General features: G+C 44.1%; 3 protein-coding genes across 3 annotated transcripts; 1 reads left to right on the top strand and 2 right to left on the bottom strand.

Moving 5' to 3' along the window:
* Window positions 1-9,775: 9,775 nt before the first annotated feature.
* On the bottom strand, window positions 9,776-10,315 carry LOC104832839 (histone H3). Its single transcript, XM_010569219.1, has one exon. It carries the CDS (start codon window positions 10,307-10,309, stop codon window positions 9,899-9,901), a length of 411 nt encoding a protein of 136 aa, XP_010567521.1. The 5' UTR covers window positions 10,310-10,315; the 3' UTR covers window positions 9,776-9,898.
* Window positions 10,316-11,480: 1,165 nt separating this feature from the next.
* Window positions 11,481-12,000, bottom strand: LOC104832840 (histone H2B 8). Its single transcript, XM_010569220.1, has one exon. It carries the CDS (start codon window positions 11,931-11,933, stop codon window positions 11,553-11,555), a length of 381 nt encoding a protein of 126 aa, XP_010567522.1. The 5' UTR covers window positions 11,934-12,000; the 3' UTR covers window positions 11,481-11,552.
* Window positions 12,001-12,301: 301 nt separating this feature from the next.
* LOC104832835 (histone H2A-IV) lies at window positions 12,302-12,763 on the top strand. The gene has a single exon (XM_010569213.1). It carries the CDS (start codon window positions 12,302-12,304, stop codon window positions 12,689-12,691), a length of 390 nt encoding a protein of 129 aa, XP_010567515.1. The 3' UTR covers window positions 12,692-12,763.
* Window positions 12,764-16,276: the final 3,513 nt, after the last annotated feature.

Raw genomic sequence — 16,276 nt, 5'->3', positions numbered from 1 at the left:
GGCCCGGCCCGGCGCGGGTGACGGTTCCGAGGCAGCTCTGGGCTCCCGCCCGTGGCAGAAGCGGGGGTGTCGGCCCCGGCCCCGTCCCGGTTCCTCCCCGCTGCCCGCGGGTCTGCGGCAAAATCCGACCAATCCGAGGCCGCGCTCGGCGCTGCCGCCCCGCCCCGCTTTGGACGCTTCATGTGTTGCTTTTTAATTTTGTATTTATTAGTATTTGCCTACGTAGTGGCCTTCCCCAGCTGTATTTAAATAATCTCTGCCAGTCGCGTTCTCTTCGACCTCCAGCTTCTTTCTGTTAACTAAGTCTTTCGACGTGTTGCTTAAAAGAGGAGGGGAAGGAAGCACTCAATCTCGTGAAAAAGAGGGTTTTCTTCCTTTATTGAACATAACAAACTATTTCCTTCTTGCGGATTAAAACGTGGTCAGTTTATTGTTTTTTTTTTTTCCCTCGCAGCACATGCACACACACACACACACAAAAACACATACATATGTCTGTCATGCCTTTACCTATCAAGCATATTTTTTACCCTTGTGAGAAAAGCTGAGAGCCTAAGGAATTATTCTAAGATAACAGACCATAAGGAAGCAGCACAAGTTGCAATGTTATGTTCTGGGAATGCTTCCTACTGGGGAAGCAAGAGACCCGTTCTTGCCCAGCACCTCAATGGAAACAAAAAACTATTACAATAGTCTCACACTAATGCCTGGGTTATCTCCTTGCTAAACACGTGCCTCTTAAAATAGGAATGCTACTCATATTGCTAATGGTTAACAGCAAAATACAGATCAGTGTTCTAAGATTACTAACTTTACTGGCTTAAGGCAGACTTGGTGAAACTTTACTTCCTGACACAGATAATATTAAACTAATTTATACTGAGATTAAACACAGTTTCATAGTAAAAAAAAAAAAAAAAAGAAGAAGAAAAAATGGTTTGGGCTACTTAGGGTTTTTCCTTTTGTCTTTTTAACAGCACATAGTTTACCAAATTTCTAGTTATTTTGGCAATAATAAATCAATTTCCCATTTAACAGACCAATATTGAAATAAACATAAATAAGTCTTCAAGAAATGTAACAATTAGAATTTCCTGAAGAACTTTTCAGGGATTTTCTTTTGGTGTGGCTTCTGTTCTAATTTGCATTTAGTCTTCATATCTTGAGAACTCATAGCTTTATGAAAGATCTTCACTGGCATAATTTTATGCAAGTTCTTTGGCAAACAGGAAAAAAAAATGTGTTTCAGTTTCAAACCTCCCACCCTCCTGCATCTTTCTTATTTATTAATCATAATGGCTCACACATTTTTAGGGTAATTTATCTAGTTCTTTACCTTTACCAACCCTCCCTCATGCCCCAGAAAATGTACTAGATACATGTGCAAAAAGGAAATTGCTATCCTTTTAGATAATGTATATATTTATATGTATCTTTATATATATTACTTTTTCCAAACAGAGAAACATAAGGCAGCAGGGTTTTTTCCTTTAAATACCTGTTGTTATCTTTTAACTTTTTTCCATTTCCCTCCTCACCAGACAACCTTGTTCAAAACTCTTCAGCCTTCTTTTATGAAATTGTGTAAATCTATTGATAGAATCAGTTTATAATTCAGGCAACCAATTGTTTCAGAATTTTAAGTACAGCATTTAAGGAAGTGTCATAGCCCATTTGTTTTGGGTTTTTGTTGTTGTTTGCTTGTTTTTTTAATCGTTGATATGAGGCCCTCCTGACTTTTCTGCTTAGTCATCTTCTTATAAACACCACCAGTCAGCTCCGATTCCTATATTTAAGCTAGAGTCTTGTACAATTAAGTGTTAGATTCATTAGCACGTGTGTGTCAGCCTCCAGTCAGATAAGCCTCTTCTATTTACAAAGCAAAAGCAATTAGCAACTCCAAAACCCAAATCAGAGTGTTAAGTAAAGACATCCATAGGACTGATAGATAAATGAAACAGTTATGGAAAGATATCTCAAGGCGGAGAAAGGATACAATACTATCCCTTTTGCAACAGCAAAGAGCTGGAGGAGCCTTATGGAGGGTCCTAGGGAAGTTCTGGGAGCTCTGTTTGCATTTTGGGGGGACATGGGTGAGGGTGGCTGTGCTACATAGTATAGTAGTGGAGCTCTGCATCTATACTGGGACAGTGTGCTGAATTAGCAGGAACTTTAAACTGTACTTTTAGTTAAATAGCTGATAAATAGTAACTCCAAAATGTTATTTCTAATACATTTAAAAAAAAAAAAAAAAAAACTAAAAAATTAAACCAAGGCCCCTAAAAACTCTTGAGGATACAAGGTATCAGTATTTGGAAATGTTCTTAAAATACAATGTATACAAGTGTTCATTAAATACGACACATTTCAAAATACCTCTAATGTCATCTTAGAGGGATTCATTCCAGGGCCCTCAAACCAGATAAGTTTAGAAATTCCTAAGTCTAAAGATCCTAGAAGGTACAGATATCTGAAAATGTGTAACTGCATATAGACACGCACACAGACACACATATACATACAATTGCTATTCAGTCCTCACAGCACGTATCAGTATTGGCTACTTCACATTAGATGGGCTGTTCATTTTATTTCTATGTAGACTGCACTTGTGCTGCTGCAAGGTGAACTCAGACTCTGCACACACTTACCTAAACCACCAGTGAAACAGCAAGAACTGGCCCGGCAGTGCTGCTGCCTCTGTTACAGTTTTCAGGCATTGGATGCAGAAGTGGGGTGACATGTTCGGTCTGGTGAAACTTCTGTGTTATATTGGCCTAGGCTGAGATTTCCAAAGTAGCCTGAGAGCACCAAACAATGGCAACCCTTGCATTTTCTTTGGTGTCTGTGTAGTTACCTCTCTTAGACTTTTAAAATCATCTCTCCTGGAAGAGGACTAGTCCATATCCATGTAAAGGAGCTTCTTTTTTTTCCTGGATATGTTCCTTTTCCCTAAAAATAAAACAGAACAACAACAAAAAAATCTGTCAGGTTACCCCATCTGGGAGAAGTAATGGGAAGATCAAAACTGGCACAACTAAGGAAAATAACATAGTTTCAACAACTAGCACCATAATTCATTTAGGAGAAAGGGAAAAAGAAAAAAAAAAAAGAAAAAAGAGAACAAAAAAAGCTTTCTTAACATTTGTATTTCACTATATAACTAACTTAAAATGTAGCTAGCATGATTCTCTGCTTGGAGGTCCTTTAATCTCAGTGTGATAGTGATTTTGACAATGAGCTGGTTGACTGCAGAAAAGCATACAGAAATTCTCAAATGTTACTTATCATTGCATTGGTGGAGTGGGGATCTTAACTGCTTTTCATGGACTACCAGTCTGAATTAATTCTGAAAATGTTCAGAGCTCAGCTCATTGAATTGGCATCTGAAAGTTTTACATTTTATTTTTGGCTGTTCCTGAAAGGCTGTGTCCCAGAAACCTTCTTCCCTTTGCTGTCATGCTTCTTACACCATACATTAAGCTCTGCATCCACGTGTACATTACAACATTGGCATACTGTGCTAAAATCCACAGAGGCATACTGAACATTTCTCAAAAATTATCTTGTGTGCCCTCTGGAACAATTTCTTCCTTATTAATGGCCTCACAGATTGAAGCTCTTACAGGCCAGCATTTTGTATAGCTTTACTGGTCCATCCTGATGGATCAGTGTTGTTCTTGGGATAACATGCAAAAACACAGGTACAGAGAAAAAGGGGATGCTCATATCTCAAATATTTATGATATGAGGCAGGCATGCAAGGAAACATTGGAAGGTCTTAGGAAATGTGTAGTGGTGGGTCAGGATAAATGGACAAGAGAGCAGCAAAAAAGATACACGGGAGATCTGAGCAGCTTTTTTAATATCTTGACTACATTTAATCTCCAGACATACATCAGAACAGATGACACAGCACAGCATAGTACAGTCTTTGCTGATGCGTAAAGATGTGATGATCAAGCCCAGTAACACATTTTCTTCCCAGTCCTGTGCTAACAGCTTGTCACAGTGCTTGAGGGTAAAACAGCCGGCAAAACAGAAGCAGTTCTGGAACTGAAGCCATATGCTGCTGCTGCCTGGAAACTGGGTAACAAATAGTTCTCTCTCTATGATTAACTATTAACTGATGTTAAGAAGAAAAAAAAAAACAACCACCAAAAAACCCCCACAACATCTAAACATTGATGTCCTGCAGCAAAGCACGGTGCAAGAACTTAAAAGGAAGGGAAGGCATTTTTATTTTAAAGCAAAAGTTATTTCACTCACACATCCTAACACACACTTAGAAGACCAAGTTTGCAAGTGGGCAGGCCAGTATTGCTTGCAGGGACAGGCAGGACAAGGAATACTTGCTGTGAGCCCTCAGCCGGTTTCCAGGGCAAGGGAGGTGTTGGCTAAAACCTGCTCATCTTCAAATGGCCTCTTGTGCAGTTTAGAAGTTAACAGCAATTCTATTCCTCTGTCTATCCAACTTCTAACACTTCTGTCACCGTCAGGATTTACTCACCAACTGCTGTCTCCATAGCTGAATGCCTTGTTGGTCCAGGACTGATCATTCTCTTCCTCTCCTCTTCTCTCAATTGCTTTAGTTTATACCATCCCTTGCTTTGTGCTCCACACTGTTTTCACAGCCTGGATGTCCCAGAGGAGCTGCAGGTAGATATTTTGAGATCGTGATTACCTAGTACCCAGGTACAATTGACACCCCCCATACGTACAGCTATTCTTCTGCTCTTCTCTCTGGTGCTTGCACATCCTGCCTATTTCCAGAGTTCTGGGAATATGTGGGTTTTCACATTTTTGGACAAATCTGAATTTTCTCCCCATCTCACTAGTTCAGTTACTAATGTTGTATGAGTACTCAGAGTTGTAAAGGTCACCAGTCTTTCCTGAAAGAGTTTAGGGCTTCAGAGTTTAGCAGTTACAGAATAGTGAAGTGTTCACCAGAAGTCAGGAGGGTGTCTTTTGTAACACTGCTGCTCTGTACTGTCAGCTAGGAAATTAAGACACTCCTACAGAGGGTGACAGTTTTCACACAGACTGCAACCTGGATACTTAGGGAGTTTGCCACAGTGCTGTCCTATAAGCAATAACTGTTCCTGGATAAAGGAGATTAAAGGAGCTAGAATGTCCTCTCCTGGACTCTAACTTTACAAAGAACTTTATGTGCTGGCAAGTAGTACCTACTACAGTTCTTGTGGTCTATGCTGTAGTATATTTTTCTAACTTCCTAAAGGGCATTGAAATGCTTGTTGGACCCAAGTTTAGAACTAGGGCAATGCATCTTTTACAATATACAGAGCACTATAAAACCACCACCTTATAGTTAGAAGAGTTTGTCTCTCAAAGCCAAGGTATCAAATTGAGCTTACGGTTTTCATCCACTATCTGCTTTTAATCAAATTTGGTTTGCATTGGTTTATATATTATGTTCTATGAGTATATTGCCTTATTATTACTAGTCTTTTTTTTTACTTCAGTAACAGCTTTGCTGAGAATAGCACTTCCCATTTGACTATTGCTTCATACTGTTATAGAAGAAATTTGACTAACTGTATTCTTCTCTCTGAATAGTCTCATTTAGCATTAGTAGCTTAGCACTAGTAGCTAAAGTAGTTGAAGCCTTAGGCCACAAGAGCTGACCAAGAGTAAACTTTTTGATAATACTAATACTGCTAACACAGAACTAGCTGAATCTCTCAGATAGGAGTGGAATGAATAAGATAAGGACCAAGGAAACAATTCCGAGAGAATGAGGTAACTTCAGAAGGAGGCCAGCCCAGCAACAGTGAAAACCAATAAGAAATCAAGACCCCTGACCAAAATTAAGTGATTGGACTTGGGGATAGAGTGCTGGGTGGTACAGGTATAACTGAGGGTGTGATATGCTGTAGAGGTCCCTCTTTGGAGGCACCCAGCTCAAGCTGTAACCTGAGAACTAAAAGAGCAATTGGAAACCTTTACACTTGGACCTTATGTTAATCAGCAGCATCCTAGGGTCAGACCAAGTTATGGTGGCCAGCAGACAAATCCATAAAAATAGTAGCTGACAAACAGTACTTCCTAAAGCTCACCTATCTATAATATGAAAACTTAGCAAATGTTCATACTGTTGTGATAACGATGTTTGTACATCTACAGTCTGAAAGATGCTTATACTCAGCTGAAGATACAACATGACTTAAAAGTGGGAGAGAAGAGAGAAAAGAGGGGCAGCAATGTAGAACTGCCCAGGCTGGCTGAGCTCAGGCTTCACTGTTTGTGATTACTGAAGACTGTAACCAACAGGCAATTCACTTAAGAAGCAGCCCTGAAGAGGATTTGCAAATGAAAAGAATGTGATAGGATGTTTAGGATTTATCTTTAGATACTGGCTTGCATAGAAGCCACCATACCACCTTTACAAAGTTTTTACATTACAATAGTTAATTCAAATGAAAACCTCACCTCTTTTTTTCATATGGATATATCTATTCAGGGTTTTTCAGAAACTAGTAAGTGTCAAGTAGGGCCGATTCAAACACTTTCACTCTAGAAAGATGCTTTCATCAGACCTTCTTTTATATATTTCTGATGAAAGGAAGTATTTCACAAGGACATCAGTGGTTATGCTCTATCTTACCCATAGGACAGATAGGCAGTACATTCTTCCAAGCAGTGATTTGAGCCAGATCATACCAACACAGTGCTAGATCACTCACAGAGGATAGCTAAACAGCCAGGAACAGTCTTAGCCAAATATCTTACTGAGCATCTAAAATCACCTGCAAAAGCACCTTATACGATTACCAACAGGCACAAGGGCAAAGCACCAGCAGTTTGCAAACCAGTCCTCTGCTAGTCAGCACACTGGTCTTGCTCAGAGCCAGCTTCTACCTGGCAGGATTCATTAGCTCAGGCTCTCCTGCAAAAAAGAACAGAAATGCTCCTGGACTTTGCTGGTACCAGAGGAGCCTCCACTTTTACTCTCACTTTGACTCAGGAGATCTTGCACTAAGTCACCTGTGTGTGTCTCAGACTGAAGAAATGTTACATCAAATAAACTGTGTATGGCAAATTGTTTTATTTCTAAATCATGATATTATTGGGTTGGTTTTTTTAGCAAACACCTTCCAGGATCTATTCTGTATCAATCTTAACTGATAATCAGTTTTTCCTCTGAATTTTATAGCAAGTGCAAGATGTCTTTCAAGTCTTTAAGTAGTTTATCTTCACTCAAGAAACCCAACTTAAATACTCATGATACCAGTTCTTGTTTGTACCTTATGAAAGGATTATTTTTTTTCCCCAAGCAACATCTGATTTGGGATTTCTATTGTTGCTCTTTTATACTGAAGTGATTCAACACCATATGCAAACCGATGGCACTCCAGATAGGATTTATCACTTGCGTAAGGAGGGAAGAGCAAAGCCCACTCTATAAGCTACAGTCAACCACTGTTCCCATATCACTACTGCAACCATCTGCAGCTGTTACAGGCTTCAAAATCCGCACAGTAAATTCCTCCTAATTGCATAGCTGGTCCACTAGGACAAGCTACGGTAAGTTATTATTAGTGTCTTTCATAACATATAACACCAAAACTACTTCAGACTCAGGCGTTATAATTTAGAGTTTATATGAGCTCACCCTTCCTGCAAAGATCCTTGCACATCTGTTTCCTTCTCAGCTGATAGTGTGTTAGTGTTTTTCACAATTCAAGCATTCAAGTCTCAGAATGAGTCCAAATAATACTGTATTTATTCAAACAGTCCACAGCCTTCAAAAGACTAGAGGAAAAATGATAGAGATTAAGGCAAATAAAAACCTGCTTCCCTGTCTCACTCCTCAAAAATCATTTATTTCTGGAACATGCAAAAAACCCATTATTTTTTACCTAAACTTCTGCTGGAATTTAAGAATTCTGACCATTGATTATACAAGATACTAAATATCCACAATACAAAATATTAAAAATAGCTATTTTATTGGATTTAATTATAAATAATTTTATCGTAAACAGGCTTAGATAAATAGATCTCTCACTATCCCAGGCAGTAACAGGAAATGAGTTTGCTTTCACTAAGACTCATTTCTGCAATCTCACCGGTAATCATTTATTACAAAAAAAAATCTGTTCTGAAAAACACGAATCCTATGTCAATGAACAAATGGGGGGGGAAATCATATAGAGTATCTTAATTCCCAAAGTACTATTCTCGATGCCTTCCCCCCCATTTATCCCTCCGAGGTTAAGTAACAGAAAATGGCTGAAAGTGAGAAAAACAAGGGAAAGAAAATGGTGTCGAGGCTCTTGATTGGTCAGATTTTGCTGCAGAGTCCCAGTCCCTGACACAGAGACAGGAAGATTTGCTAAGATGAAGCGTATCAGCAGCTAAGAGAAAACCAAGAGTCTTGCAGATTTAGGCTTTCCAAAAGAAATATTTTATCTCCGCAACTCCCCGTGGCTCCTTGTTTCTGAGTTTAAATGAAGGATGCAGCCAGCTCAATCTGACCGCTTCTTAAAGGCACAGCTGCTCACTTGTAGCACTGAAAAAAACAAAAAGACATTCTTTCCAATACTGCAGTGGAACAGCAAGCTCCCCAAATTACATAAACAGGCCTGCAGTATAAAAAAAAAATTGAAAGGCGACGTAAAGTCAGAGATAATTTTGGAAATCTAAATTTTTCAGGCACCAGTTGCAGATTTATTGAGTAGGAGAGCAAGGGGTTGTGCAGCTGAGCTTACAGGCAGGGAGAAACCCCGTTTTCCAGGTAGGTTCACAAAAGTCACCAAATATGACAGATAGGGAAGAACCTCCATTTAAGCATAATTCTGGACTCAATGTCAAGTTTTTAATCACTAATACTCCTTGGAAAACGTTTCCTCTGTACTCAGTTCAGCAAATATTTTTGGGAGCCTAAATACAGATGGAGAAAATTGATCCAAATAGGCGTCTCTAATCATTCACACCAGATATACCCAGAACCATGAAGGATGCCACGAGTGTGTCCCCAAGAAAACACCACCAAAAAGCACACCTCTTTTGAAAACGGGACTCGCAGAAATTACCCTTGCCGCTGCCCTACCCCCAGCTCTCTGGAAACACAACGCTTACCACAGGAATAAAATAAAAGTGCTTGAGAAGGGCTGAAGATGCCCGGGGGACATCGCTCACGACAGGGACAGACCACAAGTGATAAAGCACTGAGAAAACTGCCGAGCGGGCGGGAACGGGCTCCTTGCGCCTTTAGAAATAAAACAACACCCACGCAAAAAAAAAAAAAGGAGGGGGATGGAAAGGAAACAATATTTCTGTTGGGACCATAAACCGTAATGTTGTTACCATAAGAACATAAAGTAAACGCAGCACAGCAGGAGACAATTTACAATAGCGTTAACTCTGAACACATCTTCTCTAACCGAGAATACAGAGTTCTGTAAAGTCTCACCTTTAGAAATTAAAGGTGTTGTGCGCAATTACTTTCAAGACATACAGGCAAACAGGTTAAAAATATATACAAATCTTTCAGAGCTGGGTATTTACTTCAGAAAAGGAAAGCCCGCGGTTAAAACTTTTTCCTTACCATCTAAAAAGGAAGTCACCAGAGAGAACGTGTAGAAAGGCATTTTGACCCTAAACGGAGACTTGCCCTAGCACGATCACCTCAGCTGGCATTAACACCATGCCGTTTCGCTACGGCCAGAATCATTTTCAACCCCTCTGAAAAGTGATGTACGCGTTTTGCTTGGTACTTACTCGGCGGGATACGGGCTCTTGGTCACGAAAAGCATATGGAAACACATCGCTGCCCACACAGGACTAAGAGTTTACAGCTCTCTTTAGTGGCCATGTGGTGGCTCTTAAAAGAGCCTTTGGGTTTTCGGTAGTCTGAGATCCGTTTGCTAGAAGCTTAAGCGCGCTCGCCGCGGATGCGGCGGGCCAGCTGGATGTCCTTGGGCATGATGGTGACGCGCTTGGCGTGGATGGCGCAGAGGTTGGTGTCCTCGAAGAGCCCCACCAGGTAGGCCTCGCTCGCCTCCTGCAGCGCCATCACGGCCGAGCTCTGGAAGCGCAGGTCGGTCTTGAAGTCCTGCGCGATCTCCCGCACCAGGCGCTGGAAGGGCAGCTTGCGGATCAGCAGCTCCGTCGACTTCTGGTAGCGCCGGATCTCGCGCAGCGCCACCGTGCCGGGCCGGTAGCGGTGCGGCTTCTTCACGCCGCCCGTGGCCGGCGCGCTCTTGCGGGCCGCCTTGGTGGCCAGCTGCTTGCGGGGCGCCTTCCCGCCCGTCGACTTACGCGCCGTCTGCTTCGTGCGCGCCATCTTCCGCGGTGCCGCCGCCGAGCACGGAGCAACACAAACCTGTGCGGAGAGCGGCCGCCGGGCCGCTATTTATAGCCATCACCGCCCTGTGATTGGCTAGCGGGAAGGCTCACATTCCATTGGACAATGGGAAGGATTTGAAAAGCCCGCCGTCCGGCGCGGGGCGGGGGGCGGGACACGGCCGGTTCCCGCGCCGCAGTCCCCTCCCGCGCTGATCTCGGTTCCCGTCTCCTCGGCTCTGCCCCGGCGGCGGTCGGGCGCTCCGCCACAGCGGTAACCCGCCGGCGGACGGGGAGTTTTTACCCTGGCCCCGCAGCAGAGGCTTTTATCGCCGCCTCTGTCCCGGGCAGCCGGGATTTCAGCCCCCTTGCGAAAGGCTTTTTCGAAAAACCAGCCCTCCCTGCACACATCCCGCGCCACCTGAAGTTCGATAAAGTGCTCTGGTTCACTTTTTTTTTTAAGCGTGTATTATTTTTTACTTGTATTTTCCTATTACGTTGTCACTTAGGACCTATGAGGAACCACTTTATTCTGCGGCACTTATTCTGCATCAGAGACGACACAAAAAAACCTACGTCACATCCATATCAAATCTCTGGGACTAATGAAATTACATTGTTCCCTATAGCATTTCACTTCTGCTGCATGTGGCACGATAAATTTCATGAAATGTTGTCTCCCAAATATCACACGTTCAAAGACTAATCCTTATGGAGCTCTGAGTAAACAAGCTGCTCTGGCTTTTGGCCAAGTCAGTTGAGAATGACAGCTGATGTTTAAAAGGGACAACATTTTCTTAGGAGAGGTATAAACTGCATTAGAATAAAGCTGTTGTTAAAAATAAATAAATAAATCTTTATTTCATGCCAGAACAGCAGAGAGAAAAAAAACAAACTGAATGCTACCGTGCATATTTCTCTGTACTTACTGCAGCTAATTGTTCTAAAATGAGGAAAGAAAGCTTCAGTAGTTTTAGAACTCGATTAGGTGCTTGACAGACAGCCTTTTGATACACCTGCCCAATGAACAGCCAGGGTAGGGCACACACAAAACCACCCTAATCATTCCCAGTACTTCTAACATGACAAGCATTTTCTCTACTATTAAAATGTCCTAGTCAGGGAACAAAAACAGCACTAAATACAAGTACCACTCACCAAATCGAATCAGTGTGAACGACTCTTTTACTGAAAATGTGGGTGGCTCTTAAAAGAGCCTTTGGGTTAGACGATCTTCCAGAGATTTACTTGGAGCTGGTGTACTTGGTGACGGCCTTGGTGCCCTCGGAGACGGCGTGCTTGGCCAGCTCGCCGGGCAGCAGGAGCCGCACGGCCGTCTGGATCTCCCGCGAGGTGATGGTGGAGCGCTTGTTGTAGTGCGCCAGGCGCGAGGCCTCGCCGGCGATGCGCTCGAAGATGTCGTTGACGAAGGAGTTCATGATGCCCATGGCCTTGGACGAGATGCCCGTGTCGGGGTGCACCTGCTTCAGCACCTTGTACACGTAGATCGAGTAGCTCTCCTTCCTAGTCTTTCTACGCTTCTTGTCACCCTTCTTCTGCGTCTTGGTGACAGCTTTCTTAGAGCCCTTCTTCGGAGCAGGAGCGGATTTAGCTGGTTCCGGCATTTTACAAGCCTGTCGCTACCTGTCTACCGCAGGAACGACGTAAATACAATAGCGGCGACCCCCGTATTTATAGGGACGGTATGCAAATGAGATGACTCAAGGCTGTTCTTGTCTATTGGACAATCCGACTTCGTGATGTCAAACCATCTGGCACCTCCGATTGGTCGCCACTTCATCTGTGTTCCCATTGGTTAACTTCACAATCGCAGCCTCCGCCAATCAGAAGTCCCACCGAAGCCCAGAAGGAAGGGATAAAAAGGCAGGGTGGCAGCTCTTACTGCATTTCTTCTGCTCCCGCAGGTTGTTTTTTACTCTTTTACGCAGGTTTCCTTTTTGTTTTGGTTTTTTTTTTTTTTAAGTCTTGAGACATGTCCGGCCGCGGGAAGCAGGGCGGGAAGGCGCGGGCCAAGGCCAAGTCGCGCTCGTCGCGGGCCGGGCTGCAGTTCCCCGTGGGCCGCGTGCACCGGCTGCTGCGCAAGGGCAACTACGCGGAGCGGGTGGGCGCCGGCGCCCCGGTGTACCTGGCGGCCGTGCTGGAGTACCTGACGGCCGAGATCCTGGAGCTGGCGGGCAACGCGGCCCGCGACAACAAGAAGACGCGCATCATCCCCCGGCACCTGCAGCTGGCCATCCGCAACGACGAGGAGCTCAACAAGCTGCTGGGCAAGGTGACCATCGCGCAGGGCGGGGTGCTGCCCAACATCCAGGCCGTGCTGCTGCCCAAGAAGACCGACAGCCACAAGGCTAAAGCCAAGTAAAACTCTTCCAACAAACAACCCAAAGGCTCTTTTCAGAGCCACCCACATCTTCCTGAAAGAGCAGGAACACCCGAGCCTACAAATAACTTGCTTCTCTGGAAACTTTACAGAGGTCGAGGGAAGGTTTCTGATGCATAAACTTCCTATATGTTCCTTCAACTTTATATTTTGCTGATCGGTGTAGGTCCCTGCATTTTTCTTTAAGAACTTAACGTACTTATGTAAGCGTTTCTCAGCTTCCGTTTTCTGAAGAAAACAATAAAAGGCAGCGGTTTAGACTGGGGTCAGTCACCGCAGCGTGGTGTGGGGAGGGGAGACGAGCACACGGCCGGGGTGGGCTCGCTGCTCTCCGCTCCGTGGCTTCAGTGGGGGAAGCGGCGTTAATCCCGCGGAGGTGGCCGTGGCGGGAGGGGAGGGGGCGGAGTTTCCGTGCCCGCCCGCGGCGAGGGGCGGGGCCGCAGGCGGCCAATCCGAGGGTAGCGCGCGGTTTTCAAACGCGGGGCGGGGCGCGCGTTTCTCCCGGCGCAGCCGCCGCTGCCCCGTTCCGCGGGTGTAAAAGGAGCCCGAGTGTGTTTTGAGTGGTGGCTGCTCTGTTCTTCTGCCTGCTGGGGCTGGAAATCGAACTGGAGGATCGGGAGTTAAACCAAAATACGCCCAAGTGTATTTTTCCATAGCGTGTGGGTTCGTATAGCAGCGCTGTGGAAAGTCGTATATACGCGCGGCAGGGCATCATCGTGTACCAGTCTAGACTTGAACTGATGTTTCAATTCTTTCTTTTTCATTCTGACAGCGTGGGTGGCGGTTAAAAGCGCTGTTGGGTTTTTTTCTCTCAAACTTTGCTCTTACAGTATTGCCCCCTGGACTCTGCCTTCTTCACCTTGGCTGCGCTCTTTGGTGCCACCTTTTTGGGCCTCTCGGCCGTGGCAGCCGCCACCTTCTCGGGGCTCTTCGCTGCTGCCTTGGCCTTCTTGAGCGTGGGAGCCCCCTGCGCTCCGTGGAGGGGATCCCGGCCTCGGCGATCACCTCGGTGCCGCTGGGGCCCGCCGGCTTTGGAGCCGCCCGCCGCCGCCTTCGGCTTCTTGGAGGCGGGGGCCGAAGCGGCGAGTAGTCTCGGACACAGAGACAGGTTTAAAGAAAAAAAAAAAGAGAGGAAGGGAGTATTGGGGGATAGAAATCAGGATAACCAGCGAGAGGCCGGTATTTATAGGGAGGAGCCTCTCCGCCCTTGGTGTCTCGGGGACCCCGTCCCGCTGGAAGGGTTCTCTCCCCTCTGTTTCTTCGGAACCGATTTGGGTTTTTTTAGTTTCACTGGAAGGGACACTGCATTCCTGCCTGTTAGGCAGATATGGGTAAACCAGGATCTTATTTCTTTTTCTTTCGGTGGTGGTGTATGCGGACGAAAACAAACCCAGCGGGAGGGGAGGCAGGAAAGCACCGCCGGGAGCTGAGAGCCCCGGGCTGGGCCGGGGGGGGAGGTGTGTGTTTTCTTTGTTCCTTAAAAGCGCCCCTGGAGACCTAGGGCGAGGAACACTGCTGCTTTTTGCAGTGTCCTCCCTCGGGAGGCGGGGGAGTGAGTCACTGTAGCAAGGCGTTAATCGAAAATGTTTTTCAAGCAGGGAGAGGTAACACTGGAGTGCCTGGCTGAAGTGGTGCTGGGAAACAAGATGAGAATCGCGGGACTTGTTTTAAACTGTACTTGCTTCTTACACAGTTTTCAAGGTGTGTTGGTTTGGTTTCGGTTTGGGTTTTTTTTTTGGGGGGGGGGGTCGTTGGTGGTTTTCTTATTTTTTCCCCGAAACGGGCAGAGGACTTTTTTTTTTTCCTTTTTATCAGCCCCCTCTTATTCACAGAAGTAGTATTAAGTACTGATCACCTACTATTCAGAGATGGACTTTATTAGTAGCCATGCTGAAATTCGAGGCTTAGAACTAGGTTTCAAACATTTAAGGATTACTTTTTGTTTAACAATCTCAGTTTATTTAATGTAGTATATTAAGAAAACAACTTTCTATCGGTGGATATTCGCGGGGGGGGGGCGGAGATTACCTGGGTCTGAAGCAGAGCACGGCTTTGCAGAATGTCCTGATCGGGCCATTTGAAAATCCCATGTTTTGCAGCAGAGGCCTCCCAGGTCTCATTTTTGCCCTCGGAAACACAGGGTGACGCAGGAGCATTTGTCTCTTTTCAGGACCAATGCTCACACTGAAGTGCCTGAGAAGGAAGGGTGTCTGTTTTGCGTCTCTTGGAAATTAGGGAAGGAGGGTTTTTTTCACCACTGATGTTTGAAAAATCACTCAAACCCACAGGTATTCTAACATTTTCTTTTCAAATGAGAGATGGACAGCTGGAAATCTAGTCTAAAGTATTATTTTTTCCATTCCTCACTAGAAACTAGTTACACTCAGTAATCATGAATCACAAAATTTACCATTTTGTTCTCTGCCTTTTTAGCCATGTTTCCCCCTTGAAATGGTGCATATAAAGAGCTCAGTTTCCTTTCATAACAGTTTATGACTGATGTTCTGTTTTCTATGCCACCAACAGTGTTTTCATGATGGTTCTTAGCATGGTTTTATTCGTACAGGCAAACTGATGAGTTCTGTATACCAAATCCTCTTTTTCTTTAGCTAAAATATGACTGGAATATTTTCCTGCAGTTACTGCATATAGTTCTTCTTCCTTGTTTCTCCTGACCAGCCATCCACATTCAACATAGAAAGGCAACATATTCTTCCACCTCATGTCACTATGCTTGTTACAAATGAACTTGTCTTGTCTGCATACCATAGTTAAATAAAACTCCTATATATATTAAAATAGAAGAGAGAATTGGAGTATGACACCTATTTACTTATGTGACAGATGAGACTTAAAAAAGTGTCCTTTAATAACAATATTTAATTTCAGTTCAGATGCTGAATTTCTAATTAATCTGGATCCTTCCTCGGATTTCTTTCCAACTATTCAGACAGCCTAACCTCTCAGATTTCTACATAAAGGAGGAAGGCTTTAGATTTAAGCACAATGCATCACAGTTGATGGTGGTCATGAAAAAACATTTAGTGTCATAGATGACTTTTACTTTCAACCTTCAAGTCCACACAAAGTATATATCCTTATGCTTTAAAGTACTAGTTATAGCATAGGTAGTGCAATCTCTCAGATAGCCTTCTCCCAAAGCATGTTATTCAACCTGTAGATACTTAATAGTTTTCTGTTTCTCCATAAAACACTAGAAGATAATAAGCAAGGTAATAAAAACAAACAAAAAAAACCATGCTCAGTTGTAGAAATTTCCCGAGTTTGCAGGCAAACTAGTAGAACAGAATGAAGTCATAAAAGAACATTCACATTTCATTAACTTTATCATAGTGAGAACAGTGTATTGGAAAAGTTCCTAAATGTTCTTTGCCTTCAAAAAGTCTTATTCATGTTTTTCTTGAAACAGACTATGCTTGACTTGCTCTGGAATGACCTGATTGTGGACAGCATAAAGTCCTTGTCCAAACTCCCTTGGTACTTAGCAGTCTTCCTCAGTCTTAGAGGAAGGTGTGAATTTTTTTATTCCCCCTCCCCTACCCCCCC

Source organism: Haliaeetus leucocephalus, unplaced genomic scaffold (genome assembly GCF_000737465.1).
Source record: "Haliaeetus leucocephalus isolate CR32 unplaced genomic scaffold, Haliaeetus_leucocephalus-4.0 Scaffold264, whole genome shotgun sequence".
Taxonomy (NCBI): Eukaryota; Metazoa; Chordata; class Aves; order Accipitriformes; family Accipitridae; genus Haliaeetus; species Haliaeetus leucocephalus.
Note: the sequence above shows the minus strand (reverse complement) of the source record. Positions and strands in the feature narration are given on the sequence as shown.

Coding starts and splice junctions, on each gene's coding strand:
- LOC104832835 (XM_010569213.1), top strand. CDS start 12,302: ATGTCCGGCCGCGGGAAGCAGGGCGGGAAGGCGCGGGCCAAGGCCAAG.
- LOC104832840 (XM_010569220.1), bottom strand. CDS start 11,933: ATGCCGGAACCAGCTAAATCCGCTCCTGCTCCGAAGAAGGGCTCTAAG.
- LOC104832839 (XM_010569219.1), bottom strand. CDS start 10,309: ATGGCGCGCACGAAGCAGACGGCGCGTAAGTCGACGGGCGGGAAGGCG.